The 24,405-nt window shown below is 32.9% G+C and overlaps 3 protein-coding genes across 3 annotated transcripts; 2 read left to right on the top strand and 1 right to left on the bottom strand.

Moving 5' to 3' along the window:
• The first annotated feature begins 191 nt into the window (after window positions 1-191).
• LOC120283660 (protein-ribulosamine 3-kinase, chloroplastic) lies at window positions 192-2,687 on the top strand. Its single transcript, XM_039290376.1, has 9 exons — window positions 192-323; window positions 438-591; window positions 774-864; window positions 943-1,017; window positions 1,099-1,187; window positions 1,319-1,437; window positions 1,748-1,888; window positions 2,225-2,301; window positions 2,407-2,687. Exons 1-9 carry the CDS (start codon window positions 221-223, stop codon window positions 2,551-2,553), a joined length of 996 nt encoding a protein of 331 aa, XP_039146310.1. The 5' UTR covers window positions 192-220; the 3' UTR covers window positions 2,554-2,687.
• A 1,430-nt stretch (window positions 2,688-4,117) lies between these two features.
• Window positions 4,118-5,208, top strand: LOC120250229 (ethylene-responsive transcription factor ERF027-like). The gene has a single exon (XM_039259024.1). The coding sequence runs from the start codon at window positions 4,333-4,335 to the stop codon at window positions 4,942-4,944; it is 612 nt and encodes a 203-aa protein (XP_039114958.1). The 5' UTR covers window positions 4,118-4,332; the 3' UTR covers window positions 4,945-5,208.
• A 3,975-nt stretch (window positions 5,209-9,183) lies between these two features.
• LOC120284184 lies at window positions 9,184-10,187 on the bottom strand. The gene is made up of 3 exons (XM_039290978.1): window positions 9,819-10,187; window positions 9,388-9,755; window positions 9,184-9,304 (listed from the first exon to the last, which is right to left on the bottom strand). The coding sequence occupies exons 1-3, from the start codon at window positions 10,185-10,187 to the stop codon at window positions 9,184-9,186; spliced, it is 858 nt and encodes a 285-aa protein (XP_039146912.1).
• Window positions 10,188-24,405: the final 14,218 nt, after the last annotated feature.

Genomic DNA, 24,405 nt, shown 5'->3' with positions numbered 1-24,405 from the left:
AAATTTTATTAAAAAGTTGCTTGTAGCACCAGCAATTTATGTTTGCAAATAAGTTTTGAAAAATATAGGGGGCTAAAATCACAATTTCAAGTTTTCAAACTTTACAAGGGGTTCTCTTTATAAACATCCGATAAAATTGTAAATTTACAAGGGGGAATAAGTAAAACAGCCCCAGTATGAAAGAGGAGAAAAGAGCTTTGTAGAAGCAGAGGGATGGATAATGGTGCTCATGGGAGTCTTCACCTCCACTCCCGCCGTCCCTTCCCTCTCCTCCCTCCGCTTATCCCTCCCCGAACGCCGCCGCGCTGCCACCTTCTCAACCAGTAACTTCTCCATCCCATAAAGCTCTCATCTTGCTTCTGTTTTTCAATCCAAAACTGCAATCTTTGCCCAGCTTCGTTTTCTCGCTCTCTCTCTTAATGCTTGTTTGGTTCCAGTGGCTGTTTTGGGTGATGATCCAGTGCGAAAATGGATCCTTACTGAAGGGAATGCTACTGAAATCACAAGGATTAGTTCCATTGGAGGTGGCTGTATCAATCTAGCAACTAGATATGACACTGATGCTGGTTCTTTCTTTGTGAAAACAAACAGGTAACCAAAGCTCACTTTTTTCCTTCTTTTTTTTTTTTTCAAGTAATTCTGTCAATGTTTTTATGATTGAGAAACCTAATTTGATGTTATATGGATGTCTACAAATGTTTAGTGCTTGAGGAACTGGTTTCTTGATTCATTATCCTTCGCTGAAACTTAGATTTTTATGTAATTTAACTTAGGGGGATTGGGCCATCAATGTTTGAAGGTGAAGCTATGGGGCTAAATGCCATGTATGCCACAAACTCAATTCGTGTACCAAAACCATATAAGGTAGAGAATTAAAATCTATCTCTTAGGATCAGTTGATTTTGTATAGTAGAATTTTCATTGCATTTGTGATTTGAGAAGGTAGGAGCTTTGCCGACTGGTGGCTCCTTTATAATCATGGAATACATTGAGTTTGGGATGTCCAGAGGAGATCAGGTAAAAGCTACAAACTCAGTAATTTTTCTGCTAAAAGTTGTTCTGTGAGATTCATTGTTCCTATCTATAGTGCGCCCTCAGTCTGTGTTAGGGAGAAAGCTGGGTGAAATGCATAAAGCCGGGAAATCAGAAAGAGGCTTTGGTTTTGATGTCGATAATACCATTGGCAGGTGAAATCTCAATACTTCTGTTGTTTCATTCAACAGGTTAAACTTTATTATCCAACGTATTGATGCTTCTAAACTACAAGTTATACGGTGATCACGGATCTTATTCTTACTTCATCAATTGTGTGCTGCAGTACTCCCCAGATGAATACTTGGTCTTCAGATTGGGTTGAATTCTTTGCAGAGCATAGATTGGGATATCAGTTGAAGTTAGCATTGAAGAAGTTTGGGGATTCTAGCATATATGAAAAAGGTAAAATGGTATTGATATCAGCAAGATTGGAATGGACTTCTGTCTGTTTTTTCTTCCTATATTTCAATTGCTGTTAAGTTTCATTTCATTTTATTTATATTCAATGGTTTAACTTCTTTCACATTGGCATTTAAGAAGATTGAACTGAAATATCTCTCTTGAGCTCACTAACATAATGATTACATTGTTTGGCATTTTGAACTTCTTGTCTTATTGATTCTCACTTCAACTTGTATTTGGAACATTGTGGTTTTAACTTTACTGAATGATTGTTTTCTCGGTGCTTCTACTTGTTTCCTTTGCTTGACAGGCCAACGATTAATGAAGAATTTGCGGCCTCTCTTTGAAGGTGTTGTGACTGAACCATGCTTGCTTCATGGAGACCTTTGGAGTGGGAATATCAGCACTGATAAGGATGGCAATCCTGTTATATTAGATCCGGCATGCTACTGTATGTCCTTGTTCAATTTTTCAGAATTGTAGGGCATGATTATCTGCCATACATTTAGGTTATGAATTCTTAGAATGGATTTCTTTTATTTGCCTTCTTGAAACAATTGATTGGAAGAAAGTTGCATAAATTGTGAAAAAAACAAAAGACTTTGAAGGGATAAAAGACGTTTCTCATAATTTAAAAACGATGTAAACAAAAATGATTTCACTTCTGAATTTTTCTGAATTTGATCACTCACTTCTCATGAACAAATCAATAAATGACGGTGGGGCATTGATTGTAAAACTAACTACTTGTGTTGCTACCTTTCAAGTATTTTTCTCTTCATTGTAGATGGACACAATGAAGCGGAATTCGGAATGTCTTGGTGTGCTGGATTCGGCGGATCATTCTATAATTCTTATTTTGAGGTATCCTCCCTCACATTTGTTCTCTTACCGACAAATTTGAAAATTTTCTTTCGGAGTTTTAAACTTACACCAATCATCATAGTTAGTATGTGTTCTATCATTCAGGTGATGCCGAAACAACCAGGGTTTGAAACCCGGAGAGATCTCTACATGCTTTACCATTATTTGAATCACTACAATCTCTTTGGGTCGGGATATCAATCGTCGGCTGTGTCTATAATAGATGACTACCTAAGGATGTTGAAATGCTGAAGACTTAAATTCTTTTCTTCTTTGAAGAACTCCTTTTGATCATCCTATATATATCTGTCTTTGTATGTATGTATGCCAACTTTGTACTAGTTATGAAGAAGTGGTGCATGGTTCAACACTAATGTTACTTTTTCTATGAGTAAATTTCTTGAATTAGAATTTCATATCCAAAAAGTCATATTTTTGTAAATTAATAGTATATAATGTGTAATTAGGGATGACAATTTCATCCATTCCTTATATATCTAGGAAGGGTATAGCTAACCTGAGGATTGGAATGTCTTTGGGTTAACACATCTTGATAAAGACCAGCAAGGATTGAGCTACATTAGAGATTGTGGGGTCAAAAAAAAAAAATTTTAAAATAATAATAATAAATATATTATCAAGCAAGCAAGATTGCTCTCTATAAAAAAATATTAATAATAAATATATTATCAAGTAGGTAAGATGGTTCCCTCCCGTGTACATTGACACTAGTTAATATTATACTTATATATGAACTCCACTAATTAAATTTCTGGCTCCGCCACTGATTAAATGAGACACTTCAAGTGTCAATTAAGTATGAAAAAAATACGAAAAAAATACGAATGAGAGATTGAGAGATTGTTGGAGAAATGAAAATGAGATAAGAAGCTGGTTATATTATATAAAATAAATCAGCTTAAATTTAGTTATAACCAAAGAAATTGGGTCCAGCCCAGCTACAATAATGGACCTGTGAGGTCCCAATTCTAACACAACAACCTGTGCAGAAATCCTTGACCGAGGACGTCTACCCATTTTCGTAATTTCATTATTAAATTATTAAATTATATATAATTATTAAAACTCATATTAGAATTAATGCTTGAATAAATTTATTGAAATAAATAAATAAATAAATAAAAATATTTTTGAGAAAGACGACAATGTCACGGAACCCGAGACTAAAACGCGTGAGCCAGGCCACCACCGAGTTGTGCCCTCACCTTACGCGAGATGGGGATCGAACTCGGGGAGCCACGCTCCACACTCGAAGTGAACACCCTATGCAAAGGACCCGATGCCAATAGATCAAATGGTTGTTGGCAAATAAAATAGTATTAATCATTTATTCTATGGACCCTTTTTATTATTTTTTTTTATAAATAGACAATAATCACTATACTATTTAAAAAAAGCTTCGAATAAATATAAATTTAAAGCTCAACCATAATATCAACAGTATTTTTAATCATTATTTAACATAAAATTTAAAATTTAATATCTGTTTTTCCCAAAATGAATACTCAAGCAAGAAATGTCGGCTAAGTTACATTGGGAGAACAATTAATGGATGAACTCAAAACACAAAAAAACCAACATTTCAAATACTTTACAAATTCAACATGGACATTAAATATTCTTAAAAACACGTGTCAGCCACAAACACATCTCCATCTCATAAATGATAAATCCCATCACCACTCAACATCCATCCACTGTTTCCAGTTAAAATTCTAATAAAAAGAAAGAAAAAAAAACTAAACAAAACTACAAAAGCACAAACACTTAATTTGCTGCTGCTGCTGCTGCTGCTGCTGCTGCAGTTCAAGAACCAGCTCACTGAAAACTACTTCCAAAACCGTGTGCATTCCCTCACACAAAATCCACCGCGTAACTTCCCTCGCTTCCTTCCACCCCTTAAAAACTCCAATTCTCTTCCCAACTATTTCCCTCCCTCCCTAGCTAGCTAGCTCTCTATTCAAATATTATTATATATAAAAAAAAACCAAAAAAAACAAAAGGAAAAACATGGCTGATGATCATTCTCACGTGTCACAATCACACGTGTATGAATTTCATCAACAACAGCAGCAACAAGAGTCCACAATTGTGTGCCAACAACCATTCACACAAAGTGTCTCATCATCATCATCATCATCATCATCACATGTCGGCAGAGGTTCCAGTGATCACCGGAAGTATAGAGGCATTCGTTGTCGGAGCCGGAAATGGGTGTCAGAGATAAGAGAACCAAGAAAGGCCAATAGGATATGGTTGGGCACTTATCCAACTCCAGAGATGGCTGCAGTTGCTTATGATGTTGCTTGTCATGCATTAAAGGGAAAGGATGCTGTTTTGAATTTTCCTGAGTGTATTGGTTCTTGGCCAACTCCGGTGTCACTGTCTCCGGCTGATATTAGAGCTGCAGCGGCAGCGGCAGCTGCCGTGATGAGGCCGGAGATTGGTGAGAATGGAAAAGATGTTGTGGAGTTTGTGGATGAAGAGGAGTTGTTTGATATGCCATTGTTGTTGATGAACATGGCTGAAGGCATGCTTATGAGTCCTCCAAGGTTGAGTCCTTCTTGTTCTGATGACTCCCCTCATGTTTCTGAGTCTGAGTCCCTTTGGAGCTATCCATAATTTAGTATATATATATATATATATATATATGATTGATAATTAGTAGAGAGTGAAGAAGAAGAAGAAGAAGAAGAAGAAGAAGAAGAAGAAGAAGAGAGTTATGTGTTTGTTTTAGTGAGTTTTGTTAGTGTTGAAGTTGTTGAAGTAGTGGCAATGGAGAGACTTGTTGTAAGAGATGTTATATGATAATAAAAATGTTGAAGTCTTAGTCTTAGATATATCAGTAAAACTAACTAGATGAATGGGTGTGCATGCATATATATATATATAAATGATAAGAGTGGCAGGGAATTGAAACCCTAATTAGGGTTTTGAATAATCATGTCTTGGTGCAAAGAGAAGGTACTAGAGTACTACTAGGAGAAGTTAAGAAGTTGGTACAGAGAAATCAAAATTCTCAACAATCTTTTTTGGCATTTTTATGAGGGAAAAGGAACTGTAAATGCAGGAGAGATTCTCACAATCTTAGAAAATGACACAGGTATGTGGCATGCTAGTTATCACAAATTACGTTTGCAAGAGTTTAATGCATCACATGCAGCACTAATTCTCCCAGAAATTAATTTTCTTTTATTGGTTTTACTGGTGGAATAATAGAGATTGATTATATTAGGAGTTTTGCATATATTGTTGTTAAATGTATGATTTATATGAATGATGAGGTGAAAATGAAAACTAGGTAATGAGGAATAATATATATATACTTAGAGGAATGCATTAAATAACATTTCTTTTCATATTTAAAACCTCTTTTTTATAAACCTATATCATTATGTTTATATATACCTTTGATATATATAGATATGTATATATGATGAGAAAGTGTTTTAAGCGTTGGGATTAATCCATGTTTCTCATTGATCTTTCCATGCATGCACAGAGATGGTAAGTAAAAAGAATGGAGAGAGAGAGAAAAAGGGCGAGAGACAAGAAAAGCTTTTGACTATTGAAAATGGAGAAGTTTCTAAGCTGGCCAAGGTCCCACAATGCCTTGTTGAGGAGGACAAGACCTTGGTGAATCTCTTGTTATTAAATAAAAAGACTCGGATTGGTTGGTGGTGTCTCTCTGTCTTTCTTTGCATGATCCTTCTTCACACTCACATTTTAATTAAACTATTTTAACTTTCGATCCATTCTATTTAAGATACAAGAGGAACAAACAGTACGAAAGTCCCCGCTAAAACCGCAGTGCATACACAAACCTCGAGAGAACAGTGGGGGGCGGGGTCTGCGTACACATGGGCGCTAAGACCACCCGCACACAACCACTGCTCACATCTCCCAGAAATGTGCCCTCAGCCGAAAAACGAACTCTCACCACTCGATGAAGAGCTCTATCGCAACCCGTATACCAATAGATCATTTGGTCGTTGGCCATTCTATTTAAGATTTTAGTGATATATATCACAATGACTAGATGGTATATTGGTGAGTGATTAGAATGGTAAAATGAGTGGTGCCAGATTGAATTCGTTCTGCCGGGTATTATACAATATTGTTTAAATACTACAGAATAATATACTAATATCGTTTATTGAGTCTCTTTAGGGTGAGTAGTATTTTTCATCTCTCTATATGATAAGTCATTATGAAAAGCCATTTTTTGTCTATATATTAACCTGCCCTATATAGCAAATTCTCATGGAATAGTTAAATCATTATAATTGATGTACTATCGTACTTACATGTCTTTTTGACACACACTTTTCAAGGTAGCTCTTGTCATTTTTATTATAAAAAAAAGATAAGAGAGTTATTAATTCATAAATTAAGATTTTCTAGTAAAATTAAATTTTCGAGTAAGCTCTAAAATCATTACATTTTTCCACTTTACAATTAACAAACACTTATTGAAATTCTAGTAAATAAAAATTTGGTATACTATCGAAATACTCAAATTTATTGAGAAAAAAAAAACAATAGTGTCATGCCCCGAACTAAGCTCGGCTTGTCAGACCCGGTGCGCCGACAAACAGCTGTACAACCATAAAACCGAAACCTAGTAAGCGCACAAGGCCTCTGAAACAGTAACTCTCTACCATTACATTACCAATTGTGAGCACCAATTATTGGTGACATTTATTTGCATCTTTTCCATTCAGGTTCACCATACATGCCATCAATCACTTGTCAAGATAAGGATGATAAAGACTAAAGGGAATTCTATAATATGATGCAAGTGTTAATGTAAAATTGCAAATCTTGATTGACTTCAGACTGATTTAGATTTAGATTTAGATTTAGATTTAAATAAATTTTTATGATCAATAACTTTAGTATTAAAATCATGCGTTAATCCTAATTGGTATTTTATATATTAATTACTTTAAAATTTAAAGTAAAGTTAATTCTTTGATAGAGAGGATCTTGTATAGACCAATATCATCAGGGTTTTTCTATCTATTAAATGATGTAGATTAGCATTACTATTGTGATCTTCAAATGCCAAAATTAATTTATTAAAGCCTTCATTGGATTAGACATCTAATGTTCTGCTAGTATTCATAGTATATCTAAATAATAAAGATTGTCTGTGTTGATATCAAACTTTAATAAATTTTCCAACAGTTGGTACAAAAGCTTTTATACCTCTAACTAGCATGCATGAATATTTTTATAATTATGTTATTATTTTTGTTTTTGTAATTGTATTTCATTTATCATATGGTTAGAGATGTATGTGTTAGATATAAACCTACATATTGTTTCAATTTACTATAGCTATTTTTTTTTATTTAGATAAATTAAATAATTTTGCATATAATCCATATGAAAAGTGATTATGTCCAGTATGTCTCAATACATATTTGTGGCCTTTGCATTAGGGTGATCAACATGAGTAATTTAACGACACATGCAATAGTGCATATTACCGGCACGTGTGACCCATGCATGTAAGGCGTATGTCAGCCATCATGGTGCGTGTAGGTGGTATGATATACATCAAAATTCAAAAGTCATTATCAATATCACACAATAAAGTTAGACTCACCTTTAAGCTCATGGCCCAACCTATGCTAGAGTACCTAGTCTTTATTGGGATAATATCATGTTGGATGGGTCTAGTATGGAGATGTCCTAGTAGATTGTGCGTAATACCACGCAAATAAAACTAAGGGTGCGTTTAGTTAGCTGTAATTGAAAAGACAGTGAATTTCATATTACAGTGTAATTGTAAATCCTGTAATTAAAAATGCAGTGAACTAACAAATTCAGTGTTTGGTTAGATGTATCTGAAATGTAGGATTATAGAATTTTGTATTTGGTTGGAAGAATTTGTAAATTTTGATTTGTAAAAAATGTGTTTGGTTTGATGTATTTGAAGTATATGATCACCATGGTGAGATTAACCCTCACATGCTTAACATCTCATTTTTTTTAATATATATAAAATTAAATAACCTAATATTAAGAAAATCATAATTCTATTATTAAATTAATTTTTAAACATACTATTACATATTGTAATAATATGAAATTATTATTATTATTATTGGAATTATTGGAATAAATTTTAACTATTAATATAAACTTAAGAAGCAATTATTATAACTCTAAAAAAAGGTAACAATACAAAATTTTTCACATATGCTTTTAAATATTTGCATGGATATTTCATCTATTTCCAGTTGTCATTAGTATAATTTCATCAAAATAGTGAGTGATGCACTTGCAACTGATTCTATTTTGAGTAAACTAGTACCAAATCAAGCATGATAATCTATAATTTTGAAACAACATCACTATGAAATATAAAAACTTTTTATATGCAAACAAGTACTTTAAGACAACAACATTTGAAAGCAAATCAAAAACACATATTAATTTCAAACAACAACTCATATAAGTCCAAAAAATACATATAATTCTCCATGCAAACTCCATATGAAATCTCTTACAAATATACATATAATAGTCTTCAAACATACATATATAAGTTCTAAAAGTGCACAAAGTCAAACATACATATAAAAGTCTTCAAACATACGTATATAAGTTCTAAAAGTCCACAAAGTCAAACATACATATAAAAGTCAAAATCAAACATACATATAACCATTCATATGAGTAATTCCCACTAGAAAGAAGCTGTCCTGAGGAGGAATAAGATTCATCCACTTCATGTTGCCTTAATTCTTCAAGGAAAACAAATTACCACACCTTAAGTTTCATGTTCAAGTAAATTTGCAATGAAAAAAAATAAAGACAATTTATTACCATCTCCACAACTCAAGAACATCAGTCAAATGATTCAAAGAATTCCTCCAACCAATCCTTGCGCATTTCTTCAGTTATGGCAAAGAACATTCTAGCTCGTGCATCATCCATCATCAAATGCTCATATACCCTCAGAATTTGCCTTGTACAGTAGCCATATTCTTTTAGCTTCATACATTCTTCTGAAAGTTCTTTTGTAAAAGTAAGAGATTGGCTGGATCTAACCGATTCAATGCTTTGTTTATGGTGGTCGCCAATTCGCGAAGTGGCTCATCATCAGTGTTTGCTTTGCTCTTGCTTTTCCCTTTCTTTCTTTGTGGACTAGTTGCTGATGTATGTTCGGAAGCGCCAGATTGAGTATTAACAAACGGGGAGGCATCATGTGCATCTGCATCTCCAAATGACAAATCAACAAAATTGTCATCCGGGTATCTTGGTCCTGGTGCTGTCTCAAAGTCCATATTTGTGCCAACTTGGGTTCCATTATTTTGAATGGCATAATGACCACGTGCTTGATCATTGTCACATATAATCTCCAATAGGTCGTAATCCTCTATTGGCTTATTCAGATATGGTTCATCTTGTACATGGACCTGCACAATAAAATTTGTAAACATTACAATTTATCACAAAAAAAAATCAAAGAAAAGAAATACTTGAATATAGTCTCTGTACTCAGCCTCGCCCATGATAATAACTTTAAGGTTGTTGTCCCAACCCACACCACTCATGTCTCTCAATTTTTTAATCCTTGCCCACCGTTTCCTTATTGTCCTCAGATGGTTTCCCACATTGGCCTCTGTGACTATCACCCCAAACATATCCTTCATTGCTCGAATTGCACCTTGGATTGCTTGTGGTTTAAAGCCTTTGTCTATCTTTAGCCCTTGCTCAACTTGGTTAGCCATGAATCGTATGAAATAGCGACTCTCAGCCGGTGTCCATCTCTTGGTCCCTGATGGCCTTGATGTGGATTTCTTAACTGATGAAGTGTTGCTGCATTCAGATACATTGTGTCCATCCATTCTACTTGGTCATGTAAGGCAAACATTAGCATACAATAACATAACAAAATAAAAATAATAAATACATATAAGTTAAACGTTATCATAGTTTAACATATCAGAATCAAAGTAACAAACACATTTAAGTCAAGAATTACCATCCAATAACAAAACAAATTGCACTTTTAAAACAACACTACATTAGTTCATAGACTTAGACTTGGAAAGTATCTACTTGTTCGCCCACATTTCAGCTGCAATTTGATCACAACGAGCAGCTCACTCTTGTGCTTCTTCTCTTTGCTCCCTAGCAGTTTCTTGTGAAGTCCGTTGTGGTATCCAATCTTACTCAGTTGGAATGAATTCATCCTCACCATCACTAATGATATAATTGTGTAAAATACAACATGCCAACACTAGCTCTACCTGTGTCTTAAATGGAAAAAAAAGCCTAGAAGATAAAATTTTGAAGCGCCCTTTTAAAGAACCAAAGGCACGCTCAACAGAAGTACGAGCAGATGAATGTCCCAAGTTAAAAAAGCTCTTTGGCATTTTGAGGAGTCCTCGAGCCAAAGTCCTTCAAGTGATACCTAACCCCTCTATAAAGGGGTATGAAATCTGGATACGTAGTATATCCCGCATCAACGAGATAATACTTCCCTAATAATAAAAAATAAAATCATAAGAATAAGATTAATGTTTAGAATTTAATTTATTCTGGTGGCATTTTTTATTAAAAAAAGATGACTCTATGTACCTTCGGGGACCCTTAGTCCGTTAGGTCATTCGAGAGCATCATGAAGCACTAAAGCATCGTGTGCTGAACCTTCTCAACCAGCTAGCACATAAGTGTTACGTAAGTCAAAATCTACAGTTATAAGGACATTTTGGGTTGGGTAAGGTTTTCTTCCTCGAAATGCTGTAATTTCAGATGCCGGCACAGATGCATGAATATATGTTCCATCCAAGGCCCCAATGCAATCCTAAGATCCAGTGCATTATGTTAGAATTAACCTTAATATATATATATATATATATATATATCTGTGTGTGTGTGTGTGATTGTGATATCTAATATAAGGATACCTTAAAGTATGGGTATAATGTCCTCCTCGCTACTAAGTATGGATGTGTTTGCATACTTGGTGGTCGTATGTAGTCATGTTGTAGTTCACCGATTGCAAATAAGATGTGGTGGAAATATCTACTAACCGTCTCGCTTGATCTTAAAAAATTGTGGGCAATAACACGATTGCGCTGATTATATCCAATAGTGTGTAGAAACATAAGCAATTGCTCCTCCACAGTCATGTGTAATGTATCACGCACATGACCTTTTGCACGTAGTATCGTGCAAATGTTAAAAAATCTAAATTTGTCCATGCAAACCATATTTATACTAGTGGCATCATTCTCATTTACCAACCTAGACAAATATGTTTCCCTTATATGTAGTCTCTCACGGGATGGTTCTCTATAAATTCGACGTCTTTTGTTGCGCACATGTAACATGGCGGCATAGGCCACGGCTAAAACCGTTATTTTTAATAGGTACAATTCATCAACACCATTGCGATGATCCATCTAAAATAATAGTTAAAAGTTAATTTCAAATTGACGATATTGCGATATTATTGCCATAATTACAATCATACAAGATTTGCTCATGTTAAAAAGCAATTACTATTAACAAAAAATAAATATTTATTATTCTCATTAATATGTTAAGTATATATATTATTCTCATTAATTCCCAGTTTCAATAACCAATACAAAGTGGTGTTAACCAATATGTTAAGTATATATATTATTCTCATTAAGTATATATATCATACAAGAGGAGCATTTGCAGGCTTGTAATTAGTGTAGTTGTAGGAATGTTTCATATAATATTCTTCTATATGTATATCTCAAAAAATTAATAAGCATACATGAGATGTTTGTTCTATTGAGTCATGACAAGTTTTTCTCCATTCACATTGAGTCCTTTAATTAAAGCTTGTATACAGTTCAAACTGGTTACTGAAGAAAACATAAAAATCATTGGTCTTTCAAGGAAGATTATGAGAGTGAAATGATGTGTTTGAGAGACTTTGCACTAATTTGTAACTTCTTATTTTTGGTCACATATAAATGCTAGCCTTCATATATACCTTAATCTACAACATGCACAACCTTCTATATTTAATCATACAAACCAAATACATAAATCTTTATTAAAAATTCCTTCTAAGTTTTGGCAGGTGATAGGCTTAGGCACAAACCATTAATGTGGGCAAAATTAATGCAACACTCATAATCAGTTTCAGCTTTTTTATTTGTAATCATTCTTTTTGGATTGATTATAATCATATTAAACAAAATATATAAGAAAATTTTATACAGAACACTATAGTGGAGATCACAGTAGATTGTTTATTTTAAGCAACATACATGACCAATCTTCAGCACTAACTAAAGGAATACAAAAATAATTAATGATGCTTATTGATAAGGATAAAATAATTTTAAAAAAAATCAATAAACCAGAGGAGCTCCTCACTAGAGATGCGTGTGATCACAACAACGAAAATAGAAAAGCATCCATAAATCCATAAAAACACATGAACAGAGCAACGAAAAAGCATCCATAAAAACACCTTGGTTTTGTTGCTGCTGCGCTTCCGACGGCGAGACCAGAGTACAAATCACTACCTCGATGGGGAGCACGGGTTGTACTAGACGACGGCGATGGGGCTGAGAAGAGCACAGATCTGTTCGATGAAGGCCGGCGAGGGGGCGCGCTCATTGCCCAGGTTTGTTGGATGAAGGCTAGAGAGGGGGCGTGGTCACTGCCCAGATCTGAAGAAGAAGAACAATGCTAGATCTAGAAAAGGGATGGGTTGTTTGTGTTTTGCAATTACCTGTATTCAATATTACCATAGATTTCAATGTAATCCAAAATCCAACTGATTGTGGGTTTAGGGGTATTTAGAATTACACTTGGATTTGCAAATACCCCCAAACAAACATCAGTTTTTTAAAAGTGCAGTATTTATAATTACATGTAATTTCAAATACCCCCAAACAAACAGACCCTAAATGGTGCTTTGGCCGCAGTTTGGCAATGCACCGGCGTGCCTAGGAAATCTCATATAATTAAGCCATTATCCAAGCCATGACTAAGTGTTATGGCACGCCAAGCTCATGCCATGAACTTAACCAAGTGGCTATAAGGTGTGGCCACATGATTTAGGCACAACATGCCTACATGGTGACCTTGGTTGCAGCCTTCGGGCTCACTAGGCAAGGTGATAATTGCCAAGGACTAATCCTTACTGATCGGGTTGTGCGACACTTGCCCGGATGCAAGTCAGCCTACACCTTAATATGCCAAGAATCAGCTAAGTAAGAAAAAAAGAGAACAAGGAGACACCAATATGAAGAGAGAAAAAAATAAACTATCTAGAGAAAAAAAGTTTACAACCACATCCTTGAAGCTCAACCCGTACTTGCCCAACAATGGCAGCCCTTTGTTTCTATTTATAGGCAAAGGCTCCAAGAGATAACCTTCTTTTGGAGTGGCCAGCCCTTATATGCCCATATTGGATCACATCACCCATGTCCGAGCCATACTGGCCATACTTGCGTCGCCATGCCTTGAACCATACCGCACCTTGCTTATTAGTCTGTGCCACGCCTTGTAAGCCTACACCACGCCCCGTCGCGTCACACCTTACCGGGGCCATACCTACGGTACATTGTGCTACACTATAGAGCCATGTCCCGCACGTCAGCCGCGTCAGCCCGATCCATACCTAGTGACCTTATTGAGCCATGCCGGCCATCTCGGCCATGCCGCTCGGTAAGTGTGCCTATGACCCTCGTTGGTGATTGCTATATATTCTTGGTCCATGCCTTGGAATATTTTCGGCCTTTCCCAGCCTAGTGTTGTTTGGTACTACCACGCCCGCTCAGTCATTGCTCGTGGCTCCGCCCTCGCTCCTCAATCACGGCCCAAGGTTGATTGTGCGGGAAGTCATTCCCACTTATAATCGAATATGGTGTCCGACCATACTGTCCGTGCTTTAGTTTTTGGAGGATGACCTTCCCTTGGCCATCCTCTCGGCTAAACGGCTCGGTCACATCTGTGCTAAGGGCGAACGCCACAAAGCCCTGTTAGAGTAACCATGTGGTATGCATGATTATATAGGATCTAAGTAGCATCCCTGCTTGAACTCTCATTTGCTGTACGGCGTTGAAGTGTAAATATTTTTTGATTGATTTATTAATTTAGTGATTTTTTATTAAAATCATGTTAAATTAAAATTTTAAATAAAAATTTAAATTTGTAAATAACTTTAGTGGCGCTTATTAGTGAAAATGCGGCTAAAATTAAATTTTTAACACATAAGCAAATTTAAAATTTTCAGCAAAGGGTGACAAATTTAAATTAGTGGTGTTCCTTTAAAAAATCTTGCTAAATTAATAAATAAATTTAGAAATATTAATAATTTAGTGGCTTTTTTTAAAATAAAATACACTAAACTAATAAATTTATTTAAAATTTTTATAAGTTAATGGCGTTTATTTTAAAAACCCTGCTAAATCATAAATATCTTTTAAATAATTTATTAATTTAGTGCCGTTTGTTTTGAAAACACCACTATAAGAAAATTTTAAATTTCAATTTAAATTTGTCAATAATTGTTGCCACATTTATTATTAAAAATGCTACGAAATTAAAAGTTTTTGTTTAAAAATCCTAAAAGTGGTGGTTTTTTTAAAAACACTGTTAAGGAAGTACCGCCAAAAATTCTTTATGGTGTAGTGAATTGTACTAGCATGTGCAGATCAATCAAACCTCCTATTGGCCTTTCAAAGCCTATGTTGGGTATGGGCTATTTTTGCACTTGCCCATTGAATCATCGCTTTAGGCTCCTCAATTTTGAGAGGCATCTAAATAATTATTTATTATAATAAATTAACATATATATATATTTTAATTTAGACTTAATAAATATAATATAATTTCAACTAACTTTTTAAACTTTAGAATAATAAATCAAAGGATTAACATAGTTTAATTTAATATTTAACCAATTTTGTATCTTCTTTCAACTAATTTTTAAAATTTTTTCTATTCTTTTAATCATCTATTTTAAATGCAGAGCACTTATGTTTCCAAGATAACCTATTTTTTTTAATCATAAAGATTTAAATTTATTTATATTGATATATTTTATACATTTAGATTTTTAATCTTTTATAGAAGTTTATAATACACATGAGAGAAAATTAAACTCATTCACTATTAGTGAGTATTCCTTTTATCTAAAGTTCAAGGGTTTTAAAGTTTGTTGTTCAACTTATAGCATTAGAATTCTAGAGTCAAGAATTGCAAATTTTTGAGAATAACTTAATCAATGAAGTGATCAATCTCGAAGATTACTTTTTAAAGAAAATCATGTTGTCTATATGACTCCTAACTTAAGAAAAAAATTGGATATTGTAGGCAACATATTTTAGGTTAGGATGAATATTAACTTGTCATTAAGACCCAAAGTCATAATGATAATAATCTAATAAATCAAATTAAGTATTATCTACTAGATGTTGAATATTTGTTAAGTAATAACCTTATTAAGGTTATGGTGATGCAACTGTTGTAATTTTTGAAATATTTCAAAAGATAATATTGACTTGGGATAAGATTTTTAAATTATCAAATGATACTTTTATATTTACTTATTTAATTATATAATTTTCACTCAATCTTTTATTTTTATTGATATCCCTCAACTAACTTTTACCACATCTCCTACGTTTATCTAACTTTTAGGAGAACATTAGATCTTTAAAGTTAAGATTTGTTAGCTCTCCAATGTTAAATTTTTGGGAGTCCTTATCTGGACCTACATAAATATTTTATTGTTTTTGATCCGATAAAGGAAGGCTTTTTTTTTTTATCCTCGTGAAATATTTCAATATCTAGAAATAGTTTTTTAGGATAGTGCTAGTGAGCACGGCTCAAGCATCTCTTAATTCACTTTTCCAACAATTTGAAAAAACTTTGACCTCGGCTAATCCTTCCTCCGATACTGCTCAACCACCTCATTCTCAACCAGATATTGTCCTAATCAACTTGCCATATGCTAAGCCTTTTCCTGAAATATCCAAGATTGAAGCTTTTGCAAACGAAAACTTCATAAGGTGGCAAGAACGGGTATTTTTGCTGCTTGATGTCCATGGAGTTGCCTATGCTCTAACTGATCCGCAACCTCCTCCAACTGATGATGCGAAGATACAAAAATCGTGGCAACATGCCAATAAAATATGCCGACATCTATTGTAGCCATAAGGAAGCTAAAATGATTTGGGAAGCATTAATAAAGAAGTTTACCACCAATGCAACTAAGCAAAAGTTCGTTGTAGGAAAATACTATCACTGGAAAATGACTGACGACAAGGAGATAAAAGTTCAAATCAATGAATATTAAAAATTGCTTGAAGACTTTGCCGCAGCGGTGCTGATTGAAAAGTTGCATGATTCCTGGAGCGACTACAAGAATGGCTTAAAGCACAAGCAGAAGGCTTTCACTATTGAGGAGCTCGTGACGCACATACTGATTGAAGATACTAATAGAAAGGAGTCGAATGCTTCCAAAGCCAAAGAGATGACCTTCAAAGCACATTTGGTGCAAAGCAATAATAAAAGGTATGAACCTGTCTCAAAATTGCAAGCCTAATAATCCCAATTTCAAGAAAGAGAAAGGCATCTGCTTTGTTTGTGGGAAACCTGGTCATCATGCTGCTTAATGTAGAAATTGATATAAAAATGAGAAAGCTAAGGCCAATCCTCCTAAGGTTAATTTGGCTGAAGGAGATGAAATTATTGTTATAGTTATTTTTTCAACTGAACATTGTAGCTAATGTGAAAAAGTGGGTGGTAGATTCTGGGGCTACTCAACACATATGTGCAAATCGCGAATCCTTTTCTCAAAAACAATTGGCTGAAAATGGATTTTCAAAATAAAATATAATCCAAATAACTCCATAGATATATATAAAGCTCGTTTAGTTGTAAAAGGATTTTCTCAAAAACAAAATATTGATTATTTTGAACCATTTGCACCGATGACAAGAATTTCTTCTATTTGAGTTACTTTTTGTTCATCAAATGGATGTTAAAATAGCATTTCTGAATGGTGATTTAGAAGAAGAATTTTATATGGTTCAACCTGAGGGATGCGTTATTTTTGGACATGAAAATAAAGTTTGTAAATTAATTAAATTTCTTTATGGCCTAAAACAAGCTCCTAAACAGTGGCATGAGAAATTTAATCAAATTTTGATAAATGAGGGTTTTTCATTTGTAGAAGTGGATAAATGTGTTTACACTAAAGTTGTAAATGATAAATATGTGATCATTAGCTTGTATGTGGATGATATGCTCATATTTGGTACTAGTTTAGATATTGTAAAAAGCACCAAATATTTTATATCTTCTAATTTTGATATGAAAGATTTGGGTGAAGCAAAAATGATACTGGGCATTAAAATCATACGCAGAGATGATGGTATTATGTTGTCACAAGAACATTATGTAGAGAGACTTCTTAAGGAGTTTGGAAGTTTTGATGTGACACTAGTGAGTACTCCTTATGATGCTAATACTCAATTGAAGAAAAATCTTGGTGACTCAGTTGCTTAGTCTAAGTATACTCAGATTATTGGGAGTCTGATGCATCTAATGAATTTTACAAGACCTGATATTGCTTATGTTGTGTGTAGACTGAGTTGATATACTCAAAATCTCAATCATGAACATTGGTATGCATTGGTTAGACTGATGAAATACTTGAGAGGTACCATGAAGTATGGTATTCTGTATAGTGGATATCCTGTTATATTAAAAGGTTACAGTGATGCTAATTGGATCTCTGATTCAAATGAGACAAATTTACTAGTAGTTATGTGTTCACACTTGGTGGTGGTGCAATAGCATGAAAATCAGCTAGACAAACAATCATTGCCAAATCAATTGTTGAATCAGAATTTGTAGCACTAGTGTTGACAGGGTTTGAGGCTAATTGGCTAAGAAACTTCTTAGCTAACATTCTTCTGTGAAGGATCTATTACCTCTTGTGTCTATACACTGTGATTGTCAAGCGTCTATTGCTATTGCTATTGCTAAAAATAAATCTTATGATTGTAAAAGTAGACACCTGAAATTGAGACATGATGTTGTAAAGAAGTTACTCAAAGGTGGAATAATTTCTATTGAATATGTAAAGTCAGAAGTGAATTTGTCTGATCCTCTGACTGAACCTAAGGGAAGAAAATTAGTTCTTCAAACTTCTAGGGAAATGGGACTTAGGCCTACAAGTAGTCAATAAAGATTGTAACCCAACCTATGTGATTGGAGACCCCATGAAGTAGATTCATATGGGTAATAACAAGTCAATATTGACTGATCTAGAGCACTTCAAGTTAAGTCCTTTTTATAGTGAGTGCTTTGACTGCTATAATTTGTGAGGATGAGTTTAGAGGACTCTTAATGAATTCATAGTACTTAAGGATGGTGTATTTAAAGCAGTATACACTTGATGAATTCACCTATATGAGAGTGGAGTGGGGCTGCTCCCATACAATTTTTTGGCCAAATCTTCAGAGATCTCATGAATAACCAAGCACGCGTATGGCCTATTTGCTCAAAAACGCGTTAACAATAGAATTGTGGGTTCGCAGTATGATTGATGGAGTCTCTGACATACAACAAGAATTGTTGGTTCATAGAAATATTATATTTCACCAAAAATTTAGTAAGTCATATTTTATCAATCTAGGTTTAGTTCATAGTCTAAAAGACACTACACTAATTATGTTGCACCAATGTAGTTCCAGTAAATTTTTACCCATGTCATTGGTTCCTTTGAAATATGTGGGGGATTGCTGTAATTTTTGAAAATTTTCAAAAGATAATATTAACTTGGGATAAGATTTTTAAATTATCAAATTATACTTTTATATTTACTTATTTAATTATATAATTTTGACTCAATCCTTTATTTTTATTGATATCCCTCAACTAACTTTTACCACATCTCCCACGTTTATCTAATTTTTAGGAGAATGTTAGATCTTTAACGTTAAGATTTGTTAGCCCTTTAATGTTAAATCTTTGGGAGTCTAGATCTACATAAATATTTTGTTGTTCCTGATCCCTCAAGATAGAGGAATGCATGTTTTATCTTGGGAAAATATTTCAATGTCTCGAAATAGTTTCTTTAGGACAGTGCTAGTGAGCACGCATCAAGCATCTCTTTATTCACTTTTCCAACAGCAACTTTGAACAGATAAACTAGAATAAAGAAATCAATACTATCTAGTGGTTGTGTTGTTTATTTGTAATTTTTGAGTCAAACGTATTTATGAGTTGTTTTCACAAGCATTAGTTACAGTAAATCTAATTTTTGTATAAAATCATGAAATATGATATTGATGATATAACATCCAATGGTATTTAGAATCTTGTTGGGGTACCTAATGGGGTGGAGATTATAGTATATGAACAGGTTTTCTTGTTTTGAAAACTAAGTTAGACAACATTAAGTGATGAAAAGTAATACTAGTGTGTCAAGGATGTACTCATATAGAAAGAATAGATTACAAGAGAATTTCTAAAGCTTTCTAATGAGTTTTTTAAATTATTGTGCAATTAGTACTCATTATAGCTTATTCTTACTGATTACATTAAAGAAATGTGAAAAATGATCCTCAACTAAGACTTTCAAAAGAGCTCTAGTGAAAATAAGGGTTTTAATGTGTAAAATAAAAGATTCCTTAAAATAAAATCTCGTATTAGTAATATTGTAAATTTTATAATTTTATAGCTTTATTTGGTTTTATAGAGAATACATGATACCATAAGGTTAGTGGGAGCAGATATATATGTTTATAGATGACATGTATTTGTAAATGATGATGTATGATTTATGTATTAGGTGAATTAATTACTCTTTACGAATATTAATTTAAATGATATAATTGAGGCATCTCATGTCATAGACAATAAGATCCACAAATATAAATTTTGAGGCATGATATTTTTGTCTCAAGAAATCTATATTAATAAAATCAATGACAGATTTTGAATGAAAAGTTATTCACATAGTGTATAATCTATTATAAATGGTCATATGCTTTAGAAGAGAAGAAAACAGTTAGAAACCATTATGTATACTTATGTCTTTAGAAGCCTCATGTAGGCATGATTGTTCAAGACCTTGTATTGTGTTTTAAGAAATGTTTGATTGCTACTTCTCTTGATACTGAGTTTGTTGAGGTAGTGTTATAAGGTATATGATTGAAGAGTTTGTTATTTGGGCCAAGATTAAAAAAATTATTTATTAAGGTTGTATTGAATTAGTTCCATTTCTCATGTCCAAGATAATAGAATGGAATGATTATGTTAAGGTTAAAATATAATAATTTACTTATTGTATTGTTAATAGTTGGAATTTTATGTTAAATAATTAATTAGGTAAATTTGATGATGGAGAAAGAGGCAAATTTCCTATTTTGTTAATTGGAGCCATTTTAGTTGGTGACGAGCTAAATTGGGAGGGTGCTAGATTGATTAATTGGGAGAGAGATTAGGTTGGAGTCTGTCTTTTGTTGATTGAGAGCCAAATTGGGCTGAGTAGAAGCTTACTAAATAAGTTGATTTAATAGAGTTTCTCTTTTATTGATCGAAGTTATTTCGAGTTGATTGAGAGGATGCCAATATTGAATGATTGATTAAAGACCGTGTTTAGTCTTGCTGATGTTTTTCTCTGAGTTACAGTGGTTTCTAGGTTAGGTCAAGATTTATTAGATATTTAACCAAGTTTGACTACGGGTTTAACCGAGAAGATTGATGGGTACTATATATATTACAACTTGAAATGTGACTTAGTCTTTTTAGCATATGTGTTTAGGCTAAGTCATAAATTAAGTCATAACTCTGTTATGACAATTGATTTAGAGATGTGGAGAAATTTTAACCGAGAAGAAAAGTTTGATATGTTGATGGACAAGATGTCTATATAAATTTTAAGGGTTTGGTGGCATGTGAGAGAGAGAGAGAGTGAGTGAGTGTGTGTGTGTATTGTGTATATATGGTAATTGCGTTGAGATTTTGAAAAAGACATGCCATGTCAGTTATAATTGAGTTTAATGGTAGATTGGTTAAGACAGAGATTTTGGGAGGATGGACTCTTATTTTGTCTCTTTTGTTAGTGGATTAATTCTTTTGGCCCTACAGATGCTGATACATGATGTGAAAACTATACTAACAATTTTTGTGTCTCTTTTATTTATTAATAATATTAAAAAATTAATAGCTCATATCAATAAAAGTAACTAATAGATTATTTAAGATATTAGTACTGAATTGATGATTGTGGATCCTTTAAACAAAATGCATGTACTTAAATTGTTTAAGAATTATATGTGGATGACATTAAAGATGATTTTTTTAGAAGTTTTATATTTTTATAGCCTTATTTTATCTCTAGTTATGTGATGTATTCTCAATTATTGAATGTGATTTATCATTTTTTAAATCACCACCTATCAGTTATTACACAGTCCTTCTCCATCTGCATTAATTAATGCATGCTATCACATTAAAATCTAGTGAGATTACAAGCTCAAGAGTGAAGTATTGAAGTGAGTGGTGCCATGAAACAGCTCATAAAAGGGTCCCAATCCTCATCTTGTCCCTTCACTTTGGTATTTCTCTCTTCTCTTGGACCACCACCCCTTTCATTTCAAACTATCAACTATTCTACATGTTCATATAAATGCTCTACTCTCTTTCTCCTCTTCTATCATTGTTATGATAATTAAAAAAAAAATACAAATGATTAATATTAACATGTGGTTACTATTATAAAATTCCTAAAGACCAAGTGCTACTCTAAACTAGATTCAATTATGAATTATAATGGAATAATAAGTCCTTGGACATGTATGCGTGTCTTTTTATTATTTTATTGCAATAAAAGTCACAATTATTTTAGTCAATTTTAATAGTATAATAACGTTTTGGTCTATTAACATTAGTTTCCTATGTAGAATGCTTATGTTCTTGTTGAGGAGGCAAATTTGAACCTTAGGTTATACAGGGTAAGAGCACAAGTTATGTATTGAGGTATTAATTCCACGCTTGTGCACATCTATGATGTAGCTTTCCACATTGGTCAAAAACTAAAAATAATAAAAATAAAATAAAATAATACTATCATTTAATTATGGGGTTTCCCTTGAAGAAAATCACATGTTTAAAGGAATGTCTCCCGCTACTATATATATACACACATTTTTTTTTAAAACTAAATATGGATAAGTTACGTGTTTGGAACATGCATTATTGTGGAGTTAATTCCTCAAAACCTACTTGTGCCCTCATCCTACGTAAGCTAAAGTTTTAACCTGTCTCCTCAATTGAATATGAACACTCTACATAGGTGATTCAGTGCCAATAAATCAAGAAGTCGTTAATTACACATACTCTTTATAAATATCTATATAGGAGATAGTAGTTGAGGATTTTTTTATTGTAGATATATAATAATGTGTGAAAATACTACGTAGAGGTGTATGGCTTAAATGAAGGACCACAATTGAATTATACGAAATAATTGAACAAGGTGGCAATGTTGCACCCTTTGCTTAGCTTTTATCTTGATTACATGATGATAAAAATATATTTGGTTATATATATATATCTTTGATAGAAATTAAACTTAAAATTTTGTTAAAAAAATAACCTATCTTCATCCCTTCTCTCAATTCATTTACAAAACAAATAAAAAAAAATAAATCATTGTACACTTTCATAAAAATTATAAGTTGATTTTTAACTAAGCAAACAAAACTATTTTAAAAAAGTATATGAACAAATATGATTTTTAGTAGGGTATATTAGTAATTAATCACTTTAATGAGTTTATGCAAATCAATTTATCTTATTTGTAATATATATATATATGTATATTATATTATAAAAAAATGTTTATTGGTAATCGAAAACAATTATGTAAATACAACACCGTTAACGGGTGCGGATTTAGATCCAAACCCGACCCGCTAAAAAGGTATATTTGAATAGCAGTCATCACGTGAGATTCGGAATCTCGCTGGTTTGCCCCCGGAGTGGATCCCCCCAATCGTACGGTCAGGATAAGCCTGATTGCCAATCGATTTGATTGGCTAGTGTTCCAACCTTCGCGGTGTGGTTTAGAAACCCCTCACCTCCCTAATTTTCATCACACATCTCCCATCACCGCTCCCCAACCCCAACCTCGTGACTAAGTTTATCTTTCTTATTTAATTTAAAAAAAATTTACTAAATTCAAGGTTGTGATTGAATCACAAAATAAATAAATATATGGAAAAAATATACTTGCATTACAATTACAACCTTTTGATTATTCCAAAAAGTCATTCCACCTTAATCTAAAATAAAATCACTTGCACCGATGTAAAAAAATTTAAAACATTTGATGTGCTTTAAGTGTTAAAATAGTTATTATTATCAAATAATATAATTTTAAAAGTGTATTTTAGTTAGGTTGTACTCTTTTCTACATTATTTTTTACTTGTCTCATTTTAATTTTTTTTTATTATTTTTACTTGTACATTAAAAAAATTATAGAATATTAAATGTTATTTTTTTAAATTTATCATTTATATTTAATATAATTTTATAATTTTTAATAAATTATATTTAACTATATATTTTTTTAAACATATTTTAAATAAAAATAGTATATTTTTTATAAATTTTAGATTATTATATCATTTTAATTAATTTTTTAAATTTATGTGGTTATTTTAAAAGTGTAAAGACCACTTAGCTCAAGTAGTTAGTTGTACTAAAAAATAAGTTTCTCGTGATATACAGAGTGGTGAGGAATTAAATTTTCATTGGAGGAATTAACTTATAAATGATATATTCACCTTATATTTATGTGTTGGATAGGCATGTGTTTGTTTTTTTTTTTTTTAAATAAAATAGAGTATAAACCACTATGTAACATAGCACAATTCTCAAGGTACACGTGGAAGACCATAAACCTCAGATTTTGCTGTTTAGTGTGATAGATGGTGCATGGGATCTTACCGGAGTTTGCGCTAGTAGTGATAACTAATTTTAGAAAAAAGCAGGGGGGATTTAGGAAATGATTACGAATTACTAATTTAGAGAGA

The sequence above is a fragment of the Dioscorea cayenensis genome, chromosome 19 (genome assembly GCF_009730915.1).
Source record: "Dioscorea cayenensis subsp. rotundata cultivar TDr96_F1 chromosome 19, TDr96_F1_v2_PseudoChromosome.rev07_lg8_w22 25.fasta, whole genome shotgun sequence".
Taxonomy (NCBI): domain Eukaryota; kingdom Viridiplantae; phylum Streptophyta; class Magnoliopsida; order Dioscoreales; family Dioscoreaceae; genus Dioscorea; species Dioscorea cayenensis.
Note: the sequence above shows the minus strand (reverse complement) of the source record. Positions and strands in the feature narration are given on the sequence as shown.